We start from the raw sequence: 26,525 nt of genomic DNA on the forward strand, positions 1-26,525 counted from the left end.
TTAGTTAATTTGATATCTCCCCTGAATACTCACTTGACTATGGGCCCTACCAGGCCAGGAATCCAAGGTCACTCATTTGTAACTCTTAACATTAGTCCCATCACCTTTGCATAGTAAAGTACTCAGTAAATACTTTAGTGAATGAATAAAATATTAACATTAAAATATCTGTTTTCTCTCTTTTTTTGTAATTCAGAATTACGGCTTGGAAACAGAAAATTTAAAAACCCTATCTCACAAGTTGAATGCATCCGCCAAAAATCTACAGAACTTTATAACTGGAAGGAGAAGGAGTGGCCATTATGATGGAAGGACCAGTCGAAAATTGCCAAATGACTTCCTGACCTCTGTTGTGGATCTGATTGGAGCAGCCAAGAGTCTGCTTGCCTGGTTGGATAGGTAAATCTCTTCCACGTGTTTGATAAGTAACCCCTCCTCAGGCATGAACTTGAATAAAACATTATTTCATAATTTTCTTATGAAGGAATCAGATAGGTAGAAGACTACCAAATAATACATGTTTAATTATGATTCATCAAATTATCAGGTATCATCAAATAGATATTAATCTTTTATAATATTTATATCTAAATAAGAAGCCCATTAGTAATTTATCTCTGACAACTACAAAATACCTTTACTGTTTTATAAGCAAAGTTGTTATTTGGGTATCATAACAAAATTTATCATACTGCTTTGTCTCCTGATTTTCTTTATTCTTTTTCTTAACTGGTGATATTTAAGGAAGTGACTCCAAATGGAGTCTCTATTTTGTATTAAATGTGTAATTAGACACTGACACTTCAATATCATGTATTACATGTGTTCTGGCACATGCTTTATTCATTCTCTATTATTACTCACCTTCTACAGTTTTGGGCTATCTTAAGCACACTTGTAGACTTTATTTTTATTTGTCTCGGAACATGTAAAGCATCATGAAAGTTTTTAAAATATGAAATAAAAATTTTAAATTAAAATTGTATAAATGGTTTAACCATTGTAATGGCAAACCAGATTCGCTGTTTATTTAAAAACTAAATGGCCAGGCATGGTAGCACATGCCTGTAATCTCAGTACTTGAGAGGATGAAACAAGAGGATCAAAGGTTTGAGGCCAACCTCAGCAACTTAGCAAGACCATCACCAACTTAGCAAGATGCTATTTCAAAATGGAATAAATGAAAAAAAGACTAGGATTGTAACGCCTCTGGGTTTAGTCCCCAGTGCCCAAAAAGGTAAAGTATTTGTATCTTAAGACATAAGTTGGGAAAATTTTGGTTATTTTTATATTGTCTAAATTTAAATATAAGCATATCATATGAAGTGATGATACTGAGTCAAACCTGAACACTAAACCTTACTTTACTAGATGTTTGTAAAGTAATAGCATGTTTCTTTTGCATTATAATATGGCTAAAACTCAATTCTCATAATTATCTAAAACATGACTGCCAATTACTTAAAGTAATTGCATTTTAATAAATACATTCTAAATAATTTTATTAATGGTCAGTAATAAAATGTGGCTGGGTCCTTAAGTAACATAACACAGCCTTTTGGGAGGCTTTTTCAGTAATCAGAAAGCTTAAGGAATACACTAATTTTACTTATATCTTCTTTTACTATCACTTGCCCTATAATTTTAAAGTTGCTCAGCCTTGACATTTTTATTTAGTAAATTCTGTATAGTTTCATTTATTCTAGTATTAGAGTGAGTGTAGGTTGTTTTCACTTCTTAATGACAAATATTACTGTTTTTAAAATAATATAAATGGGTTTAATACTATAGTAGTCTCAGATTTTGTTGTATTAATTAAATTTTTTTTTTGCGGGTCTGGGGATGGAACCCAGGGGCTTCGACCTCCGAGCTACACCTCCTGCCCTATTTTTTTATTCTTTATTTTGCAATATGGTCTCACTAAGTTGCAGATGGCCTCATTAAGTAGATGAGGTTGTCTAGGAACTGCAATCATCTGGTCTCAGACTCCCGAATGCTGGGGTTACAAGTGTGCACCACCATGCCCAGTTTGTATTAATTTATTATGACATTATTGTTATAACCCAGTAAATGCTCTTTGTAAATACCAATCTACCTACATGTACACAAACACATAGGTGTGCATACACATATGACTCAGCCTTGAGCTCTTCAAAGGTCGTTCTATATATGACCATAAAGAACTAGTAAGGTAAGAAGAAGAGGAACCAGTTAGGAGACTTTTAGGAATTGATCATGGTGCAACTACTGGTGGTTATTCTGATAATATTGATATTGATATCACCTGTTGGGTACAAATACCTCCATACACACTAATTTAGTAAAAACATACCAAATGAGTGCCTTCATTTTATAGATAGGAAAGCTAGGACTTAAGGTTAAGTTTAAAACCAGAAACAAGTAAATGATGGAGCCAAAATTCACTCCTAACAGTCTGACTACAGTTATCTCTACTGCTACTTGTTTAGATTTTAAAATTGAGAAGCAACAATGAGAATGGAAGAATGTTTCTTATTTTTGCAGATGAATAAGAACTGGTGATAGATAAAATCTAGAGAGGAAAGGAAAAGGAGGTACTGGGATGAGTTAAGATAACTCTGACTTGGCTGACCTAGTGGATGATAATACCCTTATCAAAGTAGGAGGTCAAGGAGAGTATTAGAATGGTTTGCATTTATCCTGCTTGGTTTTTCATAATAATGGACTGTTCTAAACCACTGTATGATTTGCTATTATGTCCTATGCAAATTGACTATATCTGATTGCTCTATATATGATATATGGATCAAAAGAACAGGGATTTCTCATCTATTTTATTTGCTGATATCACAATTATCCAGAGAAATTCTAACCTGTAGTATTTGTTCAATAAATATTTTTAATGAATGAAGAGAGGTGGAATAAGGAATAAGCCTATGGACCACCAACAATTAACTGAAGGATGGTTAAATGTTTAGCTTATGGAAAAAATAAAATTAAATAACCAGAAAGATAGAAGGAAATTAGCTGAAAGTGCTGTCATAAAAACAAGGTTAGTAAAGAGTTTTAAGGAAAAAAAGTAGTCAGTAGTATCAAGTGCTGGTGAGAGATTAGGTAGAGTAAGAAATAAAATTGTGTGGTAGATTAGGGAATTGGGATATATGTGACTCTATTTTTTATTATTTATTTATTTTTTTTTTTTTGCGGTACTGGGGATGGAAGCCAGGGGCATTCTACCTCTGAGCTACACCCCAGTCCTATTTTTTATTCTTTATTTTGAAACAGGATTTCGCTGAGTTGCAAAGGGCCTCACTAAGTAATAGCTGAGGCTGTCCAGGAACCGCAGTCCTCCTGTCTGCCTCCCAAATGCTGGGATTACAAGTGTGCGCCACCACACCTGGCTTATGTGATTTTATTTGGATAAAGTTAAATGTAAGGATTTCTTTGGATAAAATTTTTGATGAAATATTTTTATATTTCAGGATAGTTTTACATGATATGTATTTCCCCTTTTGCCATTTTTAGTGTGAATAGAAAAAAGGAAAGAAATTTTGAGCAATATATGTATTTGGGGAAGACTAAACTTGCTTTTTCCTCTTTCCTGGGTTGTATGAATACCTGTCTTAACAGCACCTTGACTTATATAAAGCTTATATAAATTTCAGAATGTCCTGTGATCACTAAATGTAAAAGAATTTTAGGAGTTGAGGGGGGTGGCTCAGTGATAGAGCTCTTGCCTAGCATGTGCACAGTCCTTGTTTCAATTTCTAATACTACAATAAAACAAATGTGTTAATGAAAGAGAATTTTCTCTATGACTGTGACAGGTGAAATGTTTAGGCTACTTGTTTTTCTGACAAGTAGTCTAGACTCTATTATAATTTTTAGCAGGTATGTGTTTAAATTATCTTTTTATTCCTTTAAAAGAAACAAAATGTTTTCTAGGTTGGAGTGCAAGCCAGTATTCCACATACTCACTTATTTGAAACATCTTAAAAACTTTACAGAGAAAACAAGTTAGTCAAATGCTAGAAAACCAAATGGGAGTGTCCTCCATGACCATTATTGTGAATCTCCAAACCACAGTATGATGTACTATGAAAGAACAGAGAGCTGAGAAAGAGTTGAGTCTCAGCTCTGCTTCTAGCCCTTGGTGACTTGATACTTAACCTCCATTTTTATTTTATTTTATTTTTTTTAGATTTAGGATGTAAGATTTTCAGGATTTGAAGTTCTCTTTTAAACACAAATATTTTGAAATTTTTTGATGTTTGTTAACGAAAACTACTATATGAGTAATATTTCTAACTTATTTCCTCCATCATCATCATCATCATCATCATCATCACCATCATCATCAGTTGTGGTACCGGAGGTGGATCCCAGGGGCATTCTATCTCTGAGCTACACCCCCAACCCTATTTTTATTCTTTTATTCTGAAACAGGGTCTTACTGTGTTGCAAAGGGCTTCACTAAGTAGCTGAGGCTATTCGCAAACTGCGATTCTCCTTTCTCAACCTCCCAAATGCTGGAATTACAAGCATGCACCACTACACCTGGCTCCTTTATATATTATTAAAAAAATAAACACTGAGCTGGGCAAGATGGCGCATGCTTATAATCCCCACCCTTGGGAGGTGGAGACAGGAGGATCGTAAAGTTTTGAAGCCAGCCTTGCAGGCTTAAGAGACCCTGTTTCCAAATAAAATATAAAAATAGGTCTTGGAGTGTAGCCGGGAGGTAGAAGGGTTCCATCCCCAGTACCACAAAAAAAAAAAAAACTGAAAAATTTGTTTATTAACTAAATAAATTTAGTTAATATTTCATTTAACTCATCTTAACATTCTGGCACAAAACTAATTTGTGTTTTATATTAGATAAAATTACATTCTGTTGTTTAAACAATTTTTTTGCTTTGGATCAAATTAAAACTTAAATACTTAATTCTATATTTTTATATAAATGCTATTGACCAAAATTATTACTTCTTTGGTTAGTCAGTATAGACTAGATTTTAATTTGGAGCCTTACAAAGGCTACTGCTAGCTGGGGATGGTGGCATATGCCTATCATCTCAGTATTTGGGAGGCTGAGATAGAAGAGTCACAGATTCTCAGACAGCCTCAGCAACCTCATGAGGCCCTCTGTAGCTTAGTGAGTCCCTGTTTCAAAATAGAAAAAATAAAATAAAATAGGGCATGAGGATATAGCTCAGAGGTAGAATGCCTCTAGGTTCAATCCTCAGTACCACAGTAAATAAATAAACCATTGCTATTGAATATTGCCAAGTATTTTATCTTTTAGTTTAGTTTATTCCTTTAGTATGCAATATGCAATAATTCTTTAATTGAAGAATAAAAATTGTCTGTTAAATACAGCTGTTTTCAATGTTAAACAACTGGTTTTGTCTTTGGAGAACAGATGATTACAAGAAGGGTCCAAAGAGTTCCCAGTGGGAAAAAGAAAGGAACTCAATGCAGTGGAAAAGAATTTCAGAGGAGTGAGTCAGAGACAGACACAAAGATTTATTTAGAAAAACATATTGAAGGGAGGACGTTGGCTATCTCCAGAGTGGGAAACATGCTTTGGACCTTGGGGATCTTCTTTTCATGTGTATTTTATAATACAGATTGAACTCATGAGTGGTCTACCACTGAGCTACACCACCACCCTTTTATTGTTTTTTATTTTATCTCATTGAGTTGCTGGAGCTAGATTTGACCTGTTATCTTCCCATCTCAGCCTTCTAAGAACTGGGAATATTATAGGCATATGCCATCATTCCCATAATGCCTAGCTGGGCCCTTTTTTTGTGTGTACTGAAGATTGAATCCAGGCACATTCTACTAATGAGCTCTACACCCTCAGAACTTTTAAAAAATATTTAAACTTTGAAATAAGATCTTAACAAGTTGCTAAGGTTTTTGTTTTGGTGCATTGTACTCATACATCTTAATGGTATACAAGATGGTAGAGGCATACATGCACACATCACTCATTTAGCCCTTCCCCAATTCCCACTCCATTCCCTCCTCTTTCCCTCCATCTCATGATTGGCTTACTGATTGACTTTGATATGTTTGTATATCATGTACATTAGGGAATTTCCCTCTTCTCCTCTCCTATCCCCCTCAGGTAGGTAGGGTACCTTATTTGCTTATCTGTGGTTTCTCCTTCTTTGTCTAAAGTTCTTCCTATGACCCACTTTCTCCCTAGCTTCCACATATTAGATAAAGCATCCAATTTTTTACATTTTGTGACTCACTAATCTCACTTAACATCATATTCTCCAATTTCATCCATTTTCCTGCAAATGACATAACTTTGTTCTTCTTTATGGCTGAGAAAATTTCATTGTGTATATATCCCATAGTTTTGTAATCCATTCATTGATAGACATCTTGACTGGTTCCATAGTTTGGCAGTGGTGAATTATACAGCTATGAATATAGACACACATGCATTAGTTTGATGTTTGGCTTCTATTCTTTTGGGTATATACCCAGAAATGGTATTGCTGGATCATATGGTAAGTTGCTAAACCAGGCATGGTGGTGCACACTTGTAATCCCGTGCTTGGTAGGCGGAGACAGGAGGATTGCGCAGGTGTGAAGCCAGCCTCTCTGGTTTAAGAAACCCTATAAAAAATAGGTCTGGGAATGTAGCCTGGAGCTAGAAGGGTTTCCAGGAACCCCAGTACCACCAAAAGAAAGAAAGAAAGAAAGAAAGAAAGAAAGAAAGAAAGAAAGAAAGAAAGAAAGAAAGAAAGAAAGAGAAAGAAAGGAGAAAGAAAAGGAAAGGAATCATCCTCATTCTTCTGAGGATCCTCTATACTGTTTTCCAAAATGGTTATACTAATTTGTAGTCCCACCAGTAATGTATTAGAGTTCCCACTTCTCCATACCCTCACCAGCATTTGTTGTTTATGTTTTGAATGACTGCCATTCTAGTTGGAGTTAGGTGAAATCTCAGGGTAGTTTTGATTTGCATCTCTCTGATTGCTAATGATGTTGAACATATTTTCATACATTTATTAATCATTTGAATTTCTTCTTTTCTGAAGTGTCTATTGTGTCTATTTAGTTCACCCCCCACCCCTTTTTGTGGTACTGAGGATGGAATCCAGGGGCATTCTACCTCTGAGCTACACCTCCAGCCCTATTTTTTATTCCGTATTTGGAAACAGGGTCTCACTGACTTGCAAAGTGCCTCACTAAGTAGGAGCTGAGGCTGTCTTTGAACCACGTTCCTCCTGTCTCAGCCTCCCAAATGCTGGGATTACAAGCATGGGCTGGCTGCCCGTGTTTTTATTAGGTCAAAAAATTACTTTCTTAATGGTAAGTTTCTTGAGTTCTCTGTATATTCAAGATATTAGTCCTCTATTGGAGGAATAGTTGACAAAAATTTTCTCCCATTCTGTCAGCTCTCTTTTGGGGTTCTTGATAATTTACTTTGCTATACAGAAGCTCTTCTTCAGTTTAAGTCAAACCTACATATTGATCTTCCTTTTAATTTCTTGTGTCTTTGGCATCTTGTTGGAAAAGTTTTTACCCATGCCTATCTGTTGAAGTGTTAGACCTATGCCCTCTTCCAGAAGCTGCAAGGTCTCTGTTCTGATTTCTAAGTCTTTGATCAATCTTGAATCCATCTTTGATCTTCTTGAGCTCTTGTCATTTTGTTTTTGTTATTCATGTGATGTTGACTTCATAGAATGTATTTGGGAAAGTTCTATTTATTATTTCTATTTTGTGGAATAGATTGAAGAGTATTGGAATTACCTCTTCTATAAAAAGGTTTTATACAATTCACTTGGGAAACCATTTGTTCCTGTGCTTTTGTTTATTGATAGAATCTTTATTTCTACTTCAATCTCTTTTATTGATATTGATCAGTTTAAATGTTCTGTATCTTCTTGACTCAATATAGAAAGGTTGTATGTATCTAGAAATTTCTCAGTTTCTTTTAGATTTTTCGTTTTGTTAGAGTATAGATTTTCAAAGTAGCTCCTAATAATTCAGTGGATTTCCACCCTCTTGATGGTAATATCTCCTTTTTCATCTCTTATTTTATAAATTTGGATTGATTCTTTTTTTTTGGTTAAATTGGCTAGTGGTTTATCTATCTTGCTTATTTTCTCAAGAAACCAGTTTTGGGTTTTGTTTATTTTCTCTATTTTATTCTCTAATTCATTGACTTCTGCTCTGATTTTAATAATTTTCTGTCTTCTACTGGCTTTGGAGTTAGACTGATCCTATTTTTAAGGGCTTTGATTTGTGTCACTAGGTTATTTGGTGATTTTCTGTTCTTATATGAACACAGTTCTTCTTAATACTGCTTTCAAGGTATCCCATTGTTTTTGATATGTTGTATCTATTTTCGTTTGTTTCTACGAATTTATTAATTTCATGACTTCTTGTATGATCTATTCCTCATTCAGCAATGTGGTGTTCAGTCACCATGTGTTTATTTGATTACTCTGGGTCTTATAGTTGATTTCTAATTTCATTCCATTGTAGTCTGAAAAATTGAAGGGGATTATATCACACTTTTTTTAATCTGCTAGTCCTCACCCAGGATGTGATCTGTTTTGGAGAGGGTTCTGTGAGCAGCTGATCTTGTCTAAAGGGGGCTATATATGTATCCTATACCTATGTGTCCACCTCTTTTTTGTGTGTTTAATTTTCTGATATTAATATTTTTTAGAAGTTTGTTGATTCCTTTGGTTTCAGCTTTGATTCCCTTTTCTATGCTTATTATTCTTAGGTTAGCTCTTTTAAAATTGTTCCATATATCTTCAATGTTCAATTCATGCTGTTGAATTGTTTTTTCTAAATCATATGTGTTCGTTTTTGGAGTGATAATCTTCTAAGAGTTAGATTCTATTTCCTCAAACCTGCAGTCATCCTATATCAGCCTCCCAAGTGATGGGATTACAGGAATGCACCACCATGCCCAGCAGGGCTCTTGTTAAAAGGGTGAATATGGAAAGGGTGGATATGAAGGGTGGATATGGAAAAGTATGTGAGAATGACCTTGGTCTGGTGATCTAGCTATCTTCTTGATCCTTAATGTGCTCTCTATTTTCTGATCCATAGATATCTCTTTTGCTTAGACTCTTCATTGTTGGGATAATTAATATTTCTTGAGGTACTTATCACCAGCTAGTGAATTCCTCATCTAGTCACCTTCTTGATCCTCGTTACATCTCTATTATCTGATCAGTAGGCATTCCTCATGCTTATACTATCCATTGGCAGAATAATTAACAGTGCTCAAGATCATTACTGCAAGTAAATGAGTAAAGATTTGTTAATTTCCCAGAAATTTAGGAAGTAAGGAGCTTTAGCAAAAGGCTTTTGCATTAAAGTTATATTTTCTTTCTCCTTCCTGTATGCCTCCTTTCTACCATTTTTTAAATTCTTCGATTTCAGTTTCTTTTTTAAGTTGAAATAAAATTTTTTACGTTAAGAATTTTTAATTACATTTTGGAAGAACTTGCATGTATAGTAATATGATTTGAGTTTATTGTAGTTTTATATTATGTCACTTTTAATGAGAGAAAAGAAAGAATAGGTTAGATCTTTAATTTTATTTTAGATACTATACCAGATTCTTTATCAGGTATATATCAGCTCATTGAATTCTTAGAAAGCAGGTACCATTATTATCATCTTACATATGATATATTCAATAACTTATCTAATGTCATTCAGTTAATATGAGAATAATACTTTGTATCTATTTTTTCCTGATTCATAAACTCTCATTTTTCTGTCCTCATGTTCCTTTGTCATGTTAAAATATGCCCTTTCAAACTAATTATTGAGTATTTTGAGAAAGTAATTTTTAGGAAAGCAAAGCAAAAATAAACATTTCTTTCTACTTTGTTATTTTTCTTAAATGCTAAATGAAACTATCATTTTTTGCTTTTATCCTCAATTCCTTAAATCTCCATATAAATTTATACTTGTAGAAAATACTTAGTTTACTATTTCTTGTAAAAGTTTATTCTTTTCTTTCATTTTTAGCATTTATACCTAATCCTAGTTGTTGATAAAACACTTCTCAAAACCATTCTATTTTAAAAGTATCAGTCAGATGTCTTGTGATATGGAAAAACTTTAATTTAAAACACAGGAATTAGATGTTAGGAAAAATAATTTATACAATTCAGAAAATTCATATTTATTTATTGTAGTACCAGGGATGGAACCCAGAGGCATTCTACCTTTGAACTACACTCTCAGCCCTATTTTTTTATGGTACTGGGGTTCCTGGAAACCCTTCTACCTCTGGGCTACACTCCCAGACCTATTTTTTATACTTTTTTATTTGGAAACAGGGTCTCTTATGCCAGCGTGGCTGGCTTCGAACCTGCTTGATCCTCCTGTCTCAGCCTCCCAAACGCTGGGATTACAAGTGTGCACACCCATGGGCCCTCAGCCCTATTTTCAGCCCTATTTTTTATTTTTTTATTTTGAAACAGGGTCTCACTGAGTTGCAAAGAGCCTCACTAAGTAGCTGAGGCTATCTGCGAACCATGATCCTTCAGTCTCATGGCTCAGAAAAAAATCTCATTTAAGTGGTACTTCCATTCTAAAAAATTTATCAGCCAAGCATGGTGGTTCAATTCCCAGCACGAAAAACAAAAAAGAAATAATTTATTTTGAAAGAACAACTCCTTGCATTTCTTAAAGAAGATAAAATCTAAGGCTTACCAAATGTCTTTTTTTTCTTTCCGTTTTAAATATTGACTTAAATGAAACAGCAGACTTTCCCAGAGGAAAAGCTTCAGAGGTGAATCACAGTTGGTAGCTTTATTGTTTATTTTCAATGCAGGGTTTACTTGTCTATTTTTAACCTACATCCTGCTGTTTTTTGACACCTCATATTTCTTGCAGTTTTCTTTGGCTTTGCCCAATCAGTCTTTACTTAGCGGCTTACAGATTTTATATACACACCCACACCCACATAAACACTCACATAATATATGTATGTATGTATATTATGTTCAGCATTACTAAATTAAAAACTTAACTTTTTATTTATAGTGAAAATTTATTTTCTCTCATTTTTAGTATTACTATGCAATTCTGATTGTTAAAAAAAATTAAGTCCATTCCATCTTGAAGCAATCAGTGAGATCTATTGATACTGAAAACCTCTTTTTTAAGGTTTAGAGAAAATGTTGTCTTTGGAAAAAAGATTTATCTGAAATCTTTCCCTTTATGCAATAAGTAAACTGCTAAGCTAATTATTTTTTCACAACTATAGAATAAAAATTAATTATTTACCAGGGAGAAAATTATTGAGACCAAAAAAACTATATCAAAAACCACCTATCAGATAATTGTCTCCTTATTTTATTGTTTGGTTTTATTTCTTCTCATGTGTTCATTGTTCCTCACTTGGTACCACTTGTTCCAGAGAACAATGATATTAGTACTGCCACTATTCATAAACTACCCTAAGGCCTCATCAGTGCCAACTAGAGAAATAGTAAGACATTCTAGATTTTCCTTATTGGCTTCTAAATTTTTAGGACTTTAGAACCATTAATAACCTTTCTGTAAGTGTAATGCTTATGTTTGAGAAGTGTGTACAAAGAATTTTTGGTAGGGTCAGAAACTTTTTAACTAGAGAGAAATATAATCATTTTATTATCTGTATGATGATTTAAGAAAGATAAGCACTTAAGTTTAAAGATCTAATTGGGAAAATTTCTATAACAATCATTTGTTTTTTTAATATATTTTTATTGGTGCATTGTAGTCATACATTTTAATGGAATAAAAAACTTGTGGAGATATAACAGTTATTTATTGATGAACAAAAGATTTAAACTTTTTCTTTCTTGTATCAAAAAACTTTTTTGCTATGAATGCAATTTCCTTTACTTCAAGCTAATGCCTTTAAAAATTTACTTTTATTGTTGCATTGTGTTTGTTTATCATGGTGAGGGTCAGTGTGATACAAACATGTATGTAGAACTTGATCTGATTCCCTCTACATCCCACTCCATTCCTCTTAGCCCATACATGTTAGTGAGATTGGTAGTGATATTTTCGTATGTGCTTTTTGTAAATATCCTGAGCTCTAGTTTATGGTTTCTTTAGACTAATAAATGAAGGTCCTTTATTTTTTGTTTTTGTGTAGATCGTGTTCAGTTATTTTATAGAGATTTCTTTTATATCAAAGATTAAAGCCAAAATTAAGTGTTCATTTTTGGTAACACACAAAGACTGGAACCTTGTTATATCTATCTATCTATCTATCTGTGTGTGTGTGTGTGTATGTGTGTGTATAATCCCAAGTTATACCAATCATTAATGTCTGCTGGCTGAGAATAACTTAGTATAATTTATATTATTTTCCTTTAAGATAAAAACTTTAGATGTATTCTTCTTTCAGGGAAGGGGCTGGGGATTGAACCCAGGGGCATTCTACCTCTCAGGTATACCCCAAGCCCTTTTTATTTTTATTCTGAAATAGGGTCTTGCTGTGTTATGGAGGTTCTCCCTAAATTGCTGAGACTGGCCTCAAACATACTGTCCTGTCTCAACCTCCCAAGTATTGGGATTATAGACATGTGCTACCATGTCCAGACAAATAGTGTCTCCCTAAGTTACTGAGGGACTCACCAAGTTGCTGAGGCTGTCCTAGAAACTGCTGTCCTGTCTTTGCCTCTCAATTACTGGGATTATAGACATACACCACCATGCCCATCTATTAGCACACAATTTTACTACGCAGAGTGGGATGCATTTTAAAATTATGAATTATTTTTATGGAATTTCCCACTCTTATTTTTGGTAATGATGATTAAACCCAGATTGTAGCTCTACCTTTTAACTACATTCCCCCATTTTTTAAATCTTGAAACAGTGTCTCATTAAGTTTTGAGGGCCTCAGCAAGCTGCTGAGTCCTTGGACCTGCAAGGCATCCTGTCTCAGTTACAGACATGGGACACCACACCCAGCAATCAGAACACAATTTTTCCATACTACTCAGAATGGCATGTAGTTTAAAAATATGAATTGTCTAATTTTGGACTCTTCTACCCTTTTTTGCTATACTAGGGACTGTACCAGGGTTGCTCTCCCTCTGAGCTATACCCCAGCTCTATTACATTTATTTTGAAACAGGATCTCACTAACTTACTGTATGCTACTGGCTTGAACTTGTGATCTTGTCTGTGGTTGAACTGAGGTTGACTTTAGGTAAATGAGGCCACAGAAAGTGAAATTGCAGAAAAGAGGAAATCAATGTAACTATTAAAGAAAGTAAATAATATTTAGAAACTCTTTGGGTAGGGAAAATGAAGCTAAAGTCCTACATAATTTTATTGGTAAAATCTTTATAATAAAAAGCAATACTAATTATGCACTGTCACTTCCACAAAATACAGGAAGAAACATTTCCCAATTAATTTTTATTTATTTTTTATTTTTTGATTTTTTAAAAAATTTTTTTATTGAACATAAATGGTATACATTTAAACTATATTTGGTGCCCTCTCCCCCCGCCCCCATTTTCCTTTCCCCCCTCCCACCAATGGTTGTCGAGGTTAACCATGTCATATTCATAATTTTACACATATTCAGATGTAGACCCTCATTAATCAAGAGAAGCCTTCCTCCTCTCCTATCTTTCCATTCAAACTTTGCTGATATTTCCCCTCCATTATCTGGAATCCCACTGGTATCCTCTACGTACCCTAGTTTGGGCATATTAGAGGAAACATATGTACCTTCTCCTTCTGTGCTTGGCTGATCTCACTTAACATAATGTTCTCCAGTGCTTTCCATCTTCTTGCAAATGATATAATTTTGTTCTTCTTTATGGCTGAATAGAATTCCATTGTGTGTATTTCCCACAGTTTTGCTATCCTTTCATCTGTTGATGGTGATCTGGGCTGGTTCCATATTTTGGCTATTACAAATTGTGCTGCTATGAACATAGGTATGCATATGTTGCTGTATTTCTCTGAATTCAACCCCTTTGGAAAGATACCCAGGAGTGGTATAGCTGGATCATATGGTGGATCTATTCCCACCTTTCTTAGGAATCTCCACACAGATCTCCATAGTGGCTGAACTAGTTTGCATTCCCACCAACAGTGTAAAAGAGTTCGTTTTTCCCCACATCCTTGCCAGCATTTGTTGTTGTTTGATTTCTTTATTAATTTTATGAGGCAGTCATTATTCTGATTGTAAAATCCATCAAAGCCAGTGCAAACAAAAAAAACCCAACATACCTCATGAACTTAGATTTTAAAATACTTAAAAAATAAAATGCTTAACCAAACATTAGCAAACCAAATCAAATCATATATTAATTGAATTATACATTGTGACTAAATGAGTTATATAAAGCTGCCTCGGACAATTGAAAAGATATCAATAAACTAACAACAAATATTTTCAAACTAAAATTTAAAACAGCACAATTACAGCTGTTCCAAAAATAATGAGACAACTGTGTATACATTTATCAAAAATGTCCACAGGATCTACATGTAAAAATACAAAATATTGCCGGGTATGGTGATGCACGCTTGTAATCCCTGCGCTTGGGAGGCTGAGACAGGAGAATCGCGCAGATTCGAAGCCAGTCTCTGCTGGCTTAAAGAGACCCTGTTTCCAAATAAGAAATATAAAATAGGTCTGGGAGTGTAGCCTGGAGGTAGAAGGCCCCTGGGTTCCATCCCCAGTACCACAAAAAAAGCAAAATATTGATGTGTGAAATCAAAGACCTAAGTAAATAGAGAGGCATACAATGATCATGAGTTAGAAGACTGGTTTTTAGTAAGATATAAGTTCTCAATTTTCTCTATGGGTATCCAGGCATGGTGGCACACACTTGTAATCCCAGTATTTGGGAGGCTGAGACAGGAGGATCCTGGTTTGTGGCCAGCCTCAGCTACTTAGGACTTTTGCAACTCAGTGAGGCCATTTCCAAAATAAAGAATAAAAAATAAAGCTGGGGATGTAGCTAGGAGGTAGCATGCTCTTGGGTTCCATCCCCAGTACAAAAAAAAAACTTTATGGGTTTATTTACATCATACCAGAATTCCAGCAGAATTTTTATAGACACAAATAGTTTGAAAATTTATATTGAAAATGGGACAAAATCAATTTGAAGAAAACTGTCTTTTTTCTAATGTATTTTAAAAGTAATTACCTGATTTTAAGTCTTATTACATATCTTCAGTAATCAAAACTGAAGTTACTGATGGCAGAATAGACACAAAGTCCAGAACCATATAGATATAAGTATTGTTAACTGATTTTTGATGAACACGTAATCAACTTAGTGGAGAATGGTAACCTTCCACATGTGATGTTATAATTCACAAGGAAAATAAGTAAAATATCTAACCTTACACAAAATCTCACTCAAAATTGATCATAGACCTAAATGTAAAAAATAGAACTATAAAAATTTTAGATAAAACATCACCTAGAGCCACAGGAATATTTCTTAGATGTAACATCAGGGGCACAGTCCAGAGAAGTTATGAATCAAAATTCAGACTACTAAAAAGACAGACTATAAACTGTTAAGATTAAAAGACAAACTATAAAGAAATATTTACAGATCTCCTGTTCAACAAAGAACTTGTATACCGTTTATATTAAGTACATCCTAAAGTGAATAATAAGAAATACCAATAATCCAAATAGAAAGTGGGCAAAGGGTTTAAACAAATATTTCACAAAAGAGTATATGTAGATGCCAAATGCAAACATGAAAGGTGCTTAACATTATTATGAAATAATTACTGGGAAAATATAGATGCTATTAACATATAGGTTATAAGCCAGGCATGGTAACACATGCCTATAATCCCAGTATTTGGGAGGCTGAGACAGGAGGATACCAGGTTTGAGGCTAGCCTCAGCAACTTAGGCCCTGTTTCAACAAATAAAATAGGGCTGAAGGTATAGGTCAGAGGTAGAATGCCTCTAGTTTTAACTCTGGTACCAAAAAAGATACTTGTTATATATCATTGTAAATACAGATAGCCATTATGAAAGTCCATATTATACTACCACATAGTTGTTAAGATGACCAAAATAAACATAATTGAAAAATATTTTATAAATTTAACTGACAAAGAGCCTTTCATATGGACACCTTCGAGATGGGAATTGATTGAGTTTTATGGTTTTCTAGAAATGAGTCAAATTCAGTATGTGACCAAACAGCATCTCTAAGTATTTCTAGTGAATTTCCTATAAAGACATCAACTGAAAGTAATTTGTCTAGATTTTACCTTTATACCTTCTTTTTAATTCTCTTTTTATGTTTTCTTTATCTTAAGCTGGGTCTTCTTAATCATTTAAGCTTTAACCCTGTAAAAACCTAATTAGCATTTATAGACAAGAGGATAGAGAATATTTGAAAGCCACTGTGAATTATTGCAGATATTGGTAAATTTATTATTTGTCTACAAAGTTGTTCCAAAAGTGAAATAACAGTAACAGTCAAAAGTAAAACCTAGGTAAATTCATAGAGTCACTATGTTAGTGTTTAGCTGTGTATAGGATGGGGTTCTGGAGTTAGACTCCCTGAGTTTGAATACTAATTCCACCACTTACTAGTTGTGACCTTAGATAAGTCACTAAACTTTGTTTCGTCATTTGTAAAATGAGAATGATGAATGTCTGACATGGTGACTCATACCTGCAATCCCAGACATGAGATTACTTGTGAGGCTGAGAAAGGAATGTGAGTTTACAGCCAATCTCAGCTACTTAGGGAGACCTTGTTTCAGAATGAAAAATAAAATAGGGATGGGGTTGTAGCTCAGATGGTAGGATGCCCAGGGTTCAGTCCCAGTACCCTGCCCACACACATATACACACAAACAATGGGACTAATGATAGTGCCTGTTTCCTAAGAAGACTCTTTGTGAAGATAAATTATTTAGTTTATATGCAGCATTTAAAACAGCAGTTGGCATATACTAAGCCCCTAGCAAACAATAGCTGGTGTTATAACTAGCTCATAATTGTGAATATTTCAAGCAATTACTGTTCTTAAAACTTAACTACTTTTGAAAATAAACTAAAATGTTTTTGCCTAAAGCAAGCATTTATTTATTTGGCAGTGCTGAAGACTGAACCCAAGTCTTCATACTAAGCACTCTACCACCAACCTACACACCTAACCCCAAGTATTTCTGTTTTGATTTAAATATAATGAAGAGGACATAAAAAAGTATCAAAGAACTTGTAAATATTAAAAACTTAAGGAAAAAATCAGTAGAAAGCAAATATTACATTTCTAGAATTTAACTTTTTTCCAAAAATTCTCTCAATGGTATTCTTAAATAAGTCCCAAATATCATTTTTATCAATATGTAAGCTTTAGAACAAGTCATAGCATGTTATTTAACTCTTATTTTAGGCTACTGCATTTTGATAATTTTCAAAAGCTATTCCTAGTAATCACAATTTCCTTTTCTCTTTGTAGGTCGCCATTTGCTGCTGTGACAGACTATTCAGTTACAAGGAATAATGTCATACAACTCTGCTTGGAATTAACAACAATTGTGCAACAGGTATTAACTGATGAACTTTCCTTTTGTTAATTCACTAGAAATTTTTTATTTTATCACTGGGAAGTATTCTATTTACCAAGAGTTTGTAAGATACTGGTTTGGAATTTACTCATTCTAAGACAAATAGTTCTAAAGAAACAAAATATGCAATTATTTATTAGAAAACTATGCATATGGACCAATAAACAAAACTTTTATTTGCCAGAAGATATAAACAGAACCTGAACCTCTAAATAAATCATTATAATAGATCATAATGTCACTGTCATACTTTCAGTGGGGATGGCTAAGCTAGATTGCTTTTCACAAAATTAAAGGAATCCATTTAGAGAACAATCTCATACTTTTGGTCTAAGATACTATTCATTTCACTTATGTATGTCCATATAAACAAATTTACATAATAGTTTTTAACAATGATCTAATTTCCTGAACTGATTTTTTTTAACTTTAAATATTATATAAGAGAGTGATCAAAGAATCTAATACCTTCAGGGATCCAGGAGCTAATATAAATGTTTGAATCAAGCCTGATATAAGACAAGGAGAAATGGTAAAGTCTATGGTGAATTGATTAGTAGATATCCTGCAAAAATTTATTTAAATCTAATAAAAATACACCTGAACATCCGAGGCCAGTAACTACCACTTACTCTAAGTCTGATGTCAGCCTCTTGTTGCTGCTACTTTCTCAGGATACTATTCAATGATGCAGAAATAAGGATAACAGAAGATAATATATACTGGTATAAAATTATTGGATATATTAGGGAAACTGGTGATTTAATTTATCTTTTGGCTCTCTGTCCTTCATTATCAGGGACAATTGTGAGTTTCTTTTTTTGTCTATTTTCTCAAATAAAAACATTACTAATGTAGACTTAAGTTCTTCAGTATATTTTTGTTGTACTATATAGATTTTTATCTGCATCATATATCTGAAACTACAGGTTTTCAGATGTTTTTCATTTAACCTGGAGAGTAACTCTGTGACGTTTAATTGTGGAACACATCCGGCATTCATCAGAATTATATCATGGCAGTGAGAAAGTTGTCAACTCGCTGCTGTTTCTCAAAGAGATATTCATGATACAGGAAAATATTTAATTTGAAGTATCTTAACAGTCCATTTGTATGTCTTCATATTTGGTACTAGTGAATTTTATTTCTGGATTTCAAAGATCTCAACTAGAGACAAGAGTGGAATTTTAGGGCAAGAATTAGCAAATATTTTCTCTAAAGATCCAGGGAGTAAATATCTAAGGCTTTGTTAACTCTATACTATTGATCACAACTACCTGCTTTTCAAGTTTTAGCATAAAGCAGTCTAAGACAGGTATGAATTAATGTGACTATGTTCCTATAAAACTTAATTTTATAAAAATAGGAAGCAGGCCAAATTTGGCCTGAGAACAAGAATTTATTGACCTGTGTCCTTGGGCAGTGCTAGTCTGTTGTGTCCAATAGCATTATTATCATATGGAAACTTGTTAAAAATTTAGATTCTTAGGACCCACTTCACATGTACTATGAGTACGGCCCAGTATCTTTTATATTTGCTAATTTCTTTGTTGTTCTAATTTCATATACTGTTTGACGAGTTTTCAATACATCTTTTTTGTGCATGCTGCTGGTGATTGGACCCAGGGGCATTCTACCTCTGAGTTAAACCCCTAGCCCTTAGCCGGGCGTGGTGGTGCATGCTTGTAATCCCAACATTTGGGAGGCTGAGACTGAAGGATCGCAGTTCGCGGACAGCCTCAGCTACCTAGTGAGGCCCTCTGCAACTCAGTGAGACCCAGTTTCAAAATAAAGAATAAAAAATAGGGCAGGGGGTGTAGCTTGGAGGTCGAATGCCCCCTGGGCTCCATCCCCAGACCTGCAAAAAAAAAAAAAAAAAACCCTAGGCCTTTTTATTTTGAAACAGAATCTAAGTTATTGCTTGCTGGCCTCCACCCTGCCATCTTCCTGTCTCAGACTTCAAATATTGAGATTACAGGCATGTGCTGCCATGCCCAGTAATTTTTTAATATTTTATATATGAGAAATGTTTTACTATTCTATGAGAAAGTAATTATTATATCAATATTGTATTAAATTGGAAAATAATTTTAAGTATATTTATAACAAAAAGTTGGCAATTTCTTGTGTCTCCTCCAAACATCTGGAATTGGAGATCAGTTTAAAGTTTACTTTTGAGTAGTGGACCAACATTTTGTTGCCTTATAAATCAAGACTGCAGTTCTAAATGGCAACTATGGTAAGATTTCTTTAAACTATTGAAGGAACATATCAAGGGATTTGTTATCACTGAATTTATGTATACTTTTTTGTGGTGCTGGGGAATGAACCCAGGGGCATTGTACCTCCAAGCTATACCCTCGCCCTTATTTTTATTCATTATTTTGAAACAGGGTCTCACTAAGTTAAGCAGTTTTTCACTAGGTTGAGTCTGGCCTCAAACCTGTGCTCCCTTACATGCATACCTAATGTGTTCCCATATGAAAAGTGAATAAACAAGCCAGGTGTGGTGGAATCCCAGTACTTGGGGTTGAGATAGGAGGATCACAGGTTCATAGCCAGCCTTAGCAACATAGTGAGACTCTGTTTCCAAATAATAATAATAATAAAAATAGGGCTAAGGATTTATCTTAAGGGTAGACTGCCCCTGTGTTTCATCTTAAGTACCACAAAAGGGAAAAAAAGGATAAACAAAGTAATCTTGAAAAACTTTACTTTTAATGGAGAGTTATCTTTGTTTAGAACTCACAGATTGCAGTGGATGCATTTGTCACTAATCTTCAGCTGTTAAATGGAGAATGGCTAAACTAATTTTCTGTGAATTAAAATCTTCTGTAGAAACATGTATTGTGATTGAAGTACAGTTTGTGTCACATATGATCAACAGATATATTCTGCCATTTAAGAAGCCACCATCTATAATACATGATTCATTTTTTACTTGCTTCCAGGATGTATTAATGCCTGTTATTGACAATTAGTTTATAGAAAACATATCCCATCTTCATATTGCCCTGAGTGATTTTTTGTTCTTAACAGGGCTTTTCAAAAGCTGTATTATTTGGTATTTGGCTCAACATTCTCTTTGGGAATTTATTATAAGATAGTAATGGGTTTAAGTTTTGATATTTATAAATCAGAAAGATTAGGTAAAATAGAGATGCTTAAAGGTTGAACTTTAGATATGTTCAATAAGAGGACTTTCTTTACCCTCCACCTGCTGTATACTCTGTTTTGAAGAGGATGCCATGCCCTTCTTAGGAAATTTTGCTCTTCATTACCTATTTCCATTTTTTCTTCAAATTCAGTAGCTCATGAAATTTGTCACAGTTACTCTTACTTTATTCTCATTTTCCCATCACACACACTGTGTGTGTGTGTGTGTGTGTGTGTGTGTGTGTGTGTGTGTGTGTGTGTGTACTAGAGATGGAACTCAGGGGCCTTCTACCTCCGAGCTACATGTTCAGACCTATTTTATATTTTATTTAGAAACAGGGTCTCACTAAGTAGCTGAGGCTGGCATCAAACCTCCTGTGCGTTCCTCCTGTCTCAGCCTCCCAAGTACGCTTTTAAGATACTTTTGAATAAAAACTTCAGTACATGACTGTTCTTGATTTTTTTTCCATGCCCACTACATCAATTCATGTCTTTTTACTGGACCTTAAAAAATATTAGATGCAAAAATCTTTTAATAAAGTATGTTTATGACATCCTAATTTAATCTTCTTATAAGTATAGAATGAATCACGTTCAGACTAGTTACTCCAAACCTAATTATTTTCACTTCCAGATATATTCCTCTATTTCTAGATTGATTACAGACTTTTCTCTTTGAAATTCAAAGGGCTTAACAAATAGTTGTAACATAACATCGGTTTTATCTTCTAGTATTCCCTTACATCCTAATTGTACTGTGGATGGCTTTATCATCACTAAAATAGATCTTAAAGTTTTTCTCTTTTTTGTTACTGAGGATTTATTCCAGAGGCACCTCCAAGCTACACCCCAAGTCCTTTTTATTTTTATTTTGAAATGGGGTTTCTCTAGGTTGATGAGAGTCTCACTACTTGCTGAGGTTGGCCTGGAACCTGTGATCCTCATGTCCTAGCCTACCAGATATTGGGATTATAGGCATATGCCACCCTCCCAACTTCAAAGTTTTAATGTGATGCTTTCTGAAGATTATGCCTCTTATGTGTTTTATGTCTGTGCCTATTAAATTATGTCCCATCTTTAAGGCCTTTAGGAAATGCTACTTCATTCATGAAACTTTTCCAGTTTTCTGCAACTGTACCATCACCATCTTTTGATCATTTATATTTAAAGCTACTATTAATGTGGTTGGAGTTATATATAAAACTTTACTGTTTGCCTTCTAATTTTATCATATATTCCTTATTTTTTCTGTGTACTGCTAATTATTTTTATGATTCCATTTTCTCACCCTGTTGTGTGAGTACAGAAAGAGTCCTTTAACTTTACTTTGTATAGCACTTCTCATCTCTAGGAAAATTATGTTCTGCTGTAAATAATAACTGTATCATTTCCATTAGATTATAAACTTCTCAAAGACAGAAGCAATGTCTTACTTTCATATATAGTAGGTAGTTTTTTCACATTTGTTAAATTCACCTGAGCAGAGTGGTTAGCATGTGTTTGTCTTCTCCTAAGGAAAAAATGGTATAAAGTGCTTAAATGTTATTTGTATATCCTCTTCTTTGTAAATCTTCAATTGTTTCTGTTATTTATATTTAAAAAAACCCGGAGATGCCCACAACTTTAAATTTCAAGTTATTTGTTAGTTAAGAGTACTGAGCCTCATAATCATTTTCTGAGCTTAGAATGAAAGTGACCAAAATTTCCTGAAACAATGTGCAAATATATAATGCCAACAAAACATTTTTTAGTAATTTTAATTATAGACATCATATTATTAGTGCTTATCAGTCATATCTTAAATAATCTATTATTGAACTATCTTTTCTCTTACTACTTAGAGTAGCTACAGGAATGAAGATTGATAGGTAAAATAATGAAATAAAATAGTTCAGTGTTTGTTTCTCAGTATGGAAACTGTAGACATTTAGACTCTACTTTTCTGTTTTCTAATTTCCTACAACGAATTAGAGTTACCCACCCAAAATTTTTAAATCAATGCTGTGTACACTGAAGAAATGTTACTTTAAGTTTGATAAAAAGAACATAACATAAAAATAGTTAAATTATATTTTAAAGAAAATTATCTAACTTATAGTTAATTGTCATTTAATCATCTAATGTAGCAATTGCATGCATACTAATCAGTGCATTTGGTTGAAAATATATGAAGTATCTTGAAGACGAGAGCTAAACAAACTGTCATTTAAAGAGGCCAGTTTTAATAAGCAAGGTATAGACTTCTTTAAAAAGTATCTAGGGCATGCATTTATTACCAGGTTTTCAAGAAATCTCATCTGAACAGTTATGATGATAGTTATGCTTTGAAATATGCTGTGCTTCAAATTATTTTTCACTGAACTTTAATTATTTTTATTCCCTTTGCAGCAAAAGAAGTTGATCAATATCTAAAAATAAACTGTCACAAATGGCTTTTTTCCTTCTTAACCCAAAGGAGCGGTACTGTGAAATAGAAAGTGCTTCTTGATATTGGCCATATATACTTAAAATAATGCTAAAATTAGAAGATAAAGATGATCTTAATTTCTTTTTTAAAAAACCTTATTTGGAGGAACTTATTTAATCTACTATATCAGTTTTACTAATTTCCAGTTATAATAGGTTCAGATTGTTATATTTGAAGTTCCTTTAAAGAGTTTTTTCCTCAATATTCCCCCATAAAATTATTAAAATAACACTTGAGAAAGATGGGAAACTGATTTAAAATTTTTAAAGGAAAGAATCCTTATAAATAACTGAAGTTTCATTTAAAACGTTGTAAGCAACTAGATCAGTAATATGAGAGAGGTACCCACGTCCTTCCTGTCAGCATTGAAAAAATTGCCATGATACCTGTCTTAATGTGTATCAGCATAACTTAAATATTCTTCTGTGCCATTTTCATATCATCCACTTAAGACACAAAAATGATGAACTAGATTGTTTTTAGTTAAGAAAAGAGAACAAAAGTTTTGGTTTGAAAAGTAAAGCTTTGGTGAAGCTTAGAATACTTGGACAAGGGATGAGGATGGGTACAATGAGTCTTGAAGAATTTGAGACTTAGCCTTGTTGCTTCATGATCATTTCACATTGAACAAACCATGTTATTGCTTGCACCTTCTATAAACACCTTCTATAAACACTTTCTATAAATCACATTTACCTCAAAGTTACTTTAAGAATTAAATTAGATGTGATTAAAATGGTTCAAAAATGTGAAGTAAAAAGCAAAAAGAAAAGCAATATTTATGAAATGGAGGAGGAATAAAGAGACTTGATGAAAGGAGGTAGAATAAGAACTTTGTTTTAAAAGACAAATGTAGAGATTTTTTGGTGTTAGTTTTATTGACCTGCATTTACAGATTTATCTGAATTTCATGCTGAGGGAATAATTTCAGTACATGAAACATTTTAAATAAGGTTTTAAAATGTTAAGAGAGTGAAAATGTCCTTTAAAAATTTAAGTTCAAGCAATATGCTTTTATTCTAACCATTCCTTCTAAGCTGTATTTATTAAAATTTCTTTGCTTTCTTACTTCCTTGTTCATTTTTCAATCTTTTTAGATCAATTTTTCATGTTCTTGAGTTGGAAACATTTTACAGAAATCTATTCCAATCTAATCATACAGAAACAACTAGTGCTATTGCTTGAGACTTCCCTATAACAAATATCTTTACTTAAATTATTATTTTACCTCTGGCAGTTCATTTTTACCCATCATATGTATTTAATTTCTTTTAAAAATCTTTCATAAAATTGAAAACATAGTTTTTAAATATCAATATTAAAAATGCTTATTTTAATGAACATAACAAACAAAAATAAGAATATGAATATTCTCTAAGTATTTTTAAATAAAAATATAAATGAACATATTAAGTGCATAGTCCTTTTTGTTGTTTGTGGTACTGGGGATGGAACCCAGGGGGCATTCTACCTCCCAGCTACAACCCCAGCCCTTTTTAAATTATTTTGAATCAGGGTCTCACTGAGTTGCAAAGGGCTTCACTAAGTAGTTGAGACTGTCTTTGAACAAGTATCCTCCTGTTTTAGCCTCCAAAATGCTGGGATTACAAGTGTGCACCACCATGCCCGGCTAATGTATAGCCCTTCTAAAATGTGGCCCTGCTCAAATTCAATTTAATTATCTATGTAATCTTAGGCTGTTATTTACTTAAGATAAATACTTAAGAAAAATAAGAGCTTTTCTATGATTTGTTGAATTAAAGTCTGGTTTAAATTCTTAGAGCACATATTGATAAACACTTAAAATATTACAAAATTTTGTAAGAATAAAATAGTTTAGAATTTTTTCAAGGTTTCATTAAGAACTTATGTGGAGAATTGTATCCTGTAAATTTATTGACATAGCTATTTTGTTTTACTTAATTATTTCCATCTATATAATAATACTTCTATTCTTTACCTTCTTCATTGACATTTTATATCATTTACATTTTTATCTTTTATAGCAACATAGTATAGTGGAATTCAACATGAATTGATCTGAGTTTATCATCCTAGTTTTGCTTTTTGAAAGAGTATGATCTTGAAAAAATTATTTCATATTTCTGATATTCTTTGTGTTTATCTACAAAAGTGGATCATTACACTCTTGTATTATTGTAAGGTTGTTGTCAAAATTGAAAATTGATTTAGCCCACCATCTGACATTTAATGGTAGCTTAATAAATGGCTATAAGAGTTATCTTATGTAGTGAAAGAGTCTTTGAAAACAGCTAAACTCAGCTAATTTCTTGCTCCACAAAAATAAATGTAAAGAAGTGACTCTGTTTACTTTTAGTGTTAAGTAGCAATTTGAATGACTTATATTTAAAAGGAATCATTTTTAAAAGGATTTCAGTTTAATTTAGGATGTTTGTTGGATTTTAATGGATATCAATTCATATACTTCATATTCTGGAATGCATTTTTAACTTTGCCCACCTTTGAACTTGCCATCCCTACCCAAATATACACATAACCTAGAGTTAAAAAACATGTAAAGATGAAATGCCATTGTGTAATAATGATACAGAAATATGTGCTTTAAATGGGATATTAAGATCAAGTAGCAGATAAATACATGTGAAGATGTAAAGTACGGGCATAAATTGTGCTAGAATAAGCAAAGTATATATTCTGTGGTTCATGTAGCATTTAACATATGAAAAGAGCAGCCAGGAGAGTCTCATAGTCATTTCACACAATTTTATTATCTTTTACATATACACAGGGCTAGTATTTTAGTGTAGCCTTCCTGAATCATACATTCTAGGTGACCTGAAAATTAAATTGTGGCTCTTGAGATTGAAACTGGGGCATTTCAGAACAAAAACCAGGACAAACTTTATGTATAATTTTTAAACAATATGAATTACATTACTAAGCATACTCATTGAAGGCTGTATGAAAGTTGATTTGACTTTTCACTTTCTATTTAAACTAATACTTTTAGTTCTATACAATTATATTTTAGTTTGTTTAGCTGTTTTAACCATAAAACAATACAAATATCTTTTAAATTTTACTATATAATTCTAATATAGTGTATCAAAAAGTTACATGTAGAATTATTAGAAATAACACTCTAACTTAAAACTTTTTTCTGATGACACATATAAAACTCAAAAATATACAATTTGAAAGCTGGTGGTATGCTATATATGTGCATCTGTACCTTCTCAAAAGTCTGTGTATAATGAAAATATTAAAATCAGAGTAGATGTAAATACACATGCATAAGAAGTTTTTATTCATCATATTTTTAAAAGCATCCTATTAACAGCTATTTTCT

General features: G+C 33.1%; 1 protein-coding gene across 4 annotated transcripts in view; it reads left to right on the forward strand.

The window, feature by feature from the left end:
* Window positions 1–26,525, forward strand: part of CNKSR2 (connector enhancer of kinase suppressor of Ras 2) — a gene marked incomplete at both ends in the record, with an annotated part of 296,214 nt that overhangs the window by 56,557 nt on the left and 213,132 nt on the right. For all 4 annotated transcript variants that reach the window (XM_080718645.1, XM_080718646.1, XM_080718647.1 and 1 more), the window contains 2 exons: window positions 197–399; window positions 17,463–17,550. In XM_080718645.1, coding sequence (XP_080574771.1) covers window positions 197–399; window positions 17,463–17,550 — 291 coding nt within the window. The remainder of the gene's footprint in view (window positions 1–196; window positions 400–17,462; window positions 17,551–26,525) is intronic.

The sequence above is a fragment of the Muscardinus avellanarius genome (genome assembly GCF_963383645.1).
Source record: "Muscardinus avellanarius genome assembly, chromosome: X".
NCBI lineage: Eukaryota > Metazoa > Chordata > Mammalia > Rodentia > Gliridae > Muscardinus > Muscardinus avellanarius.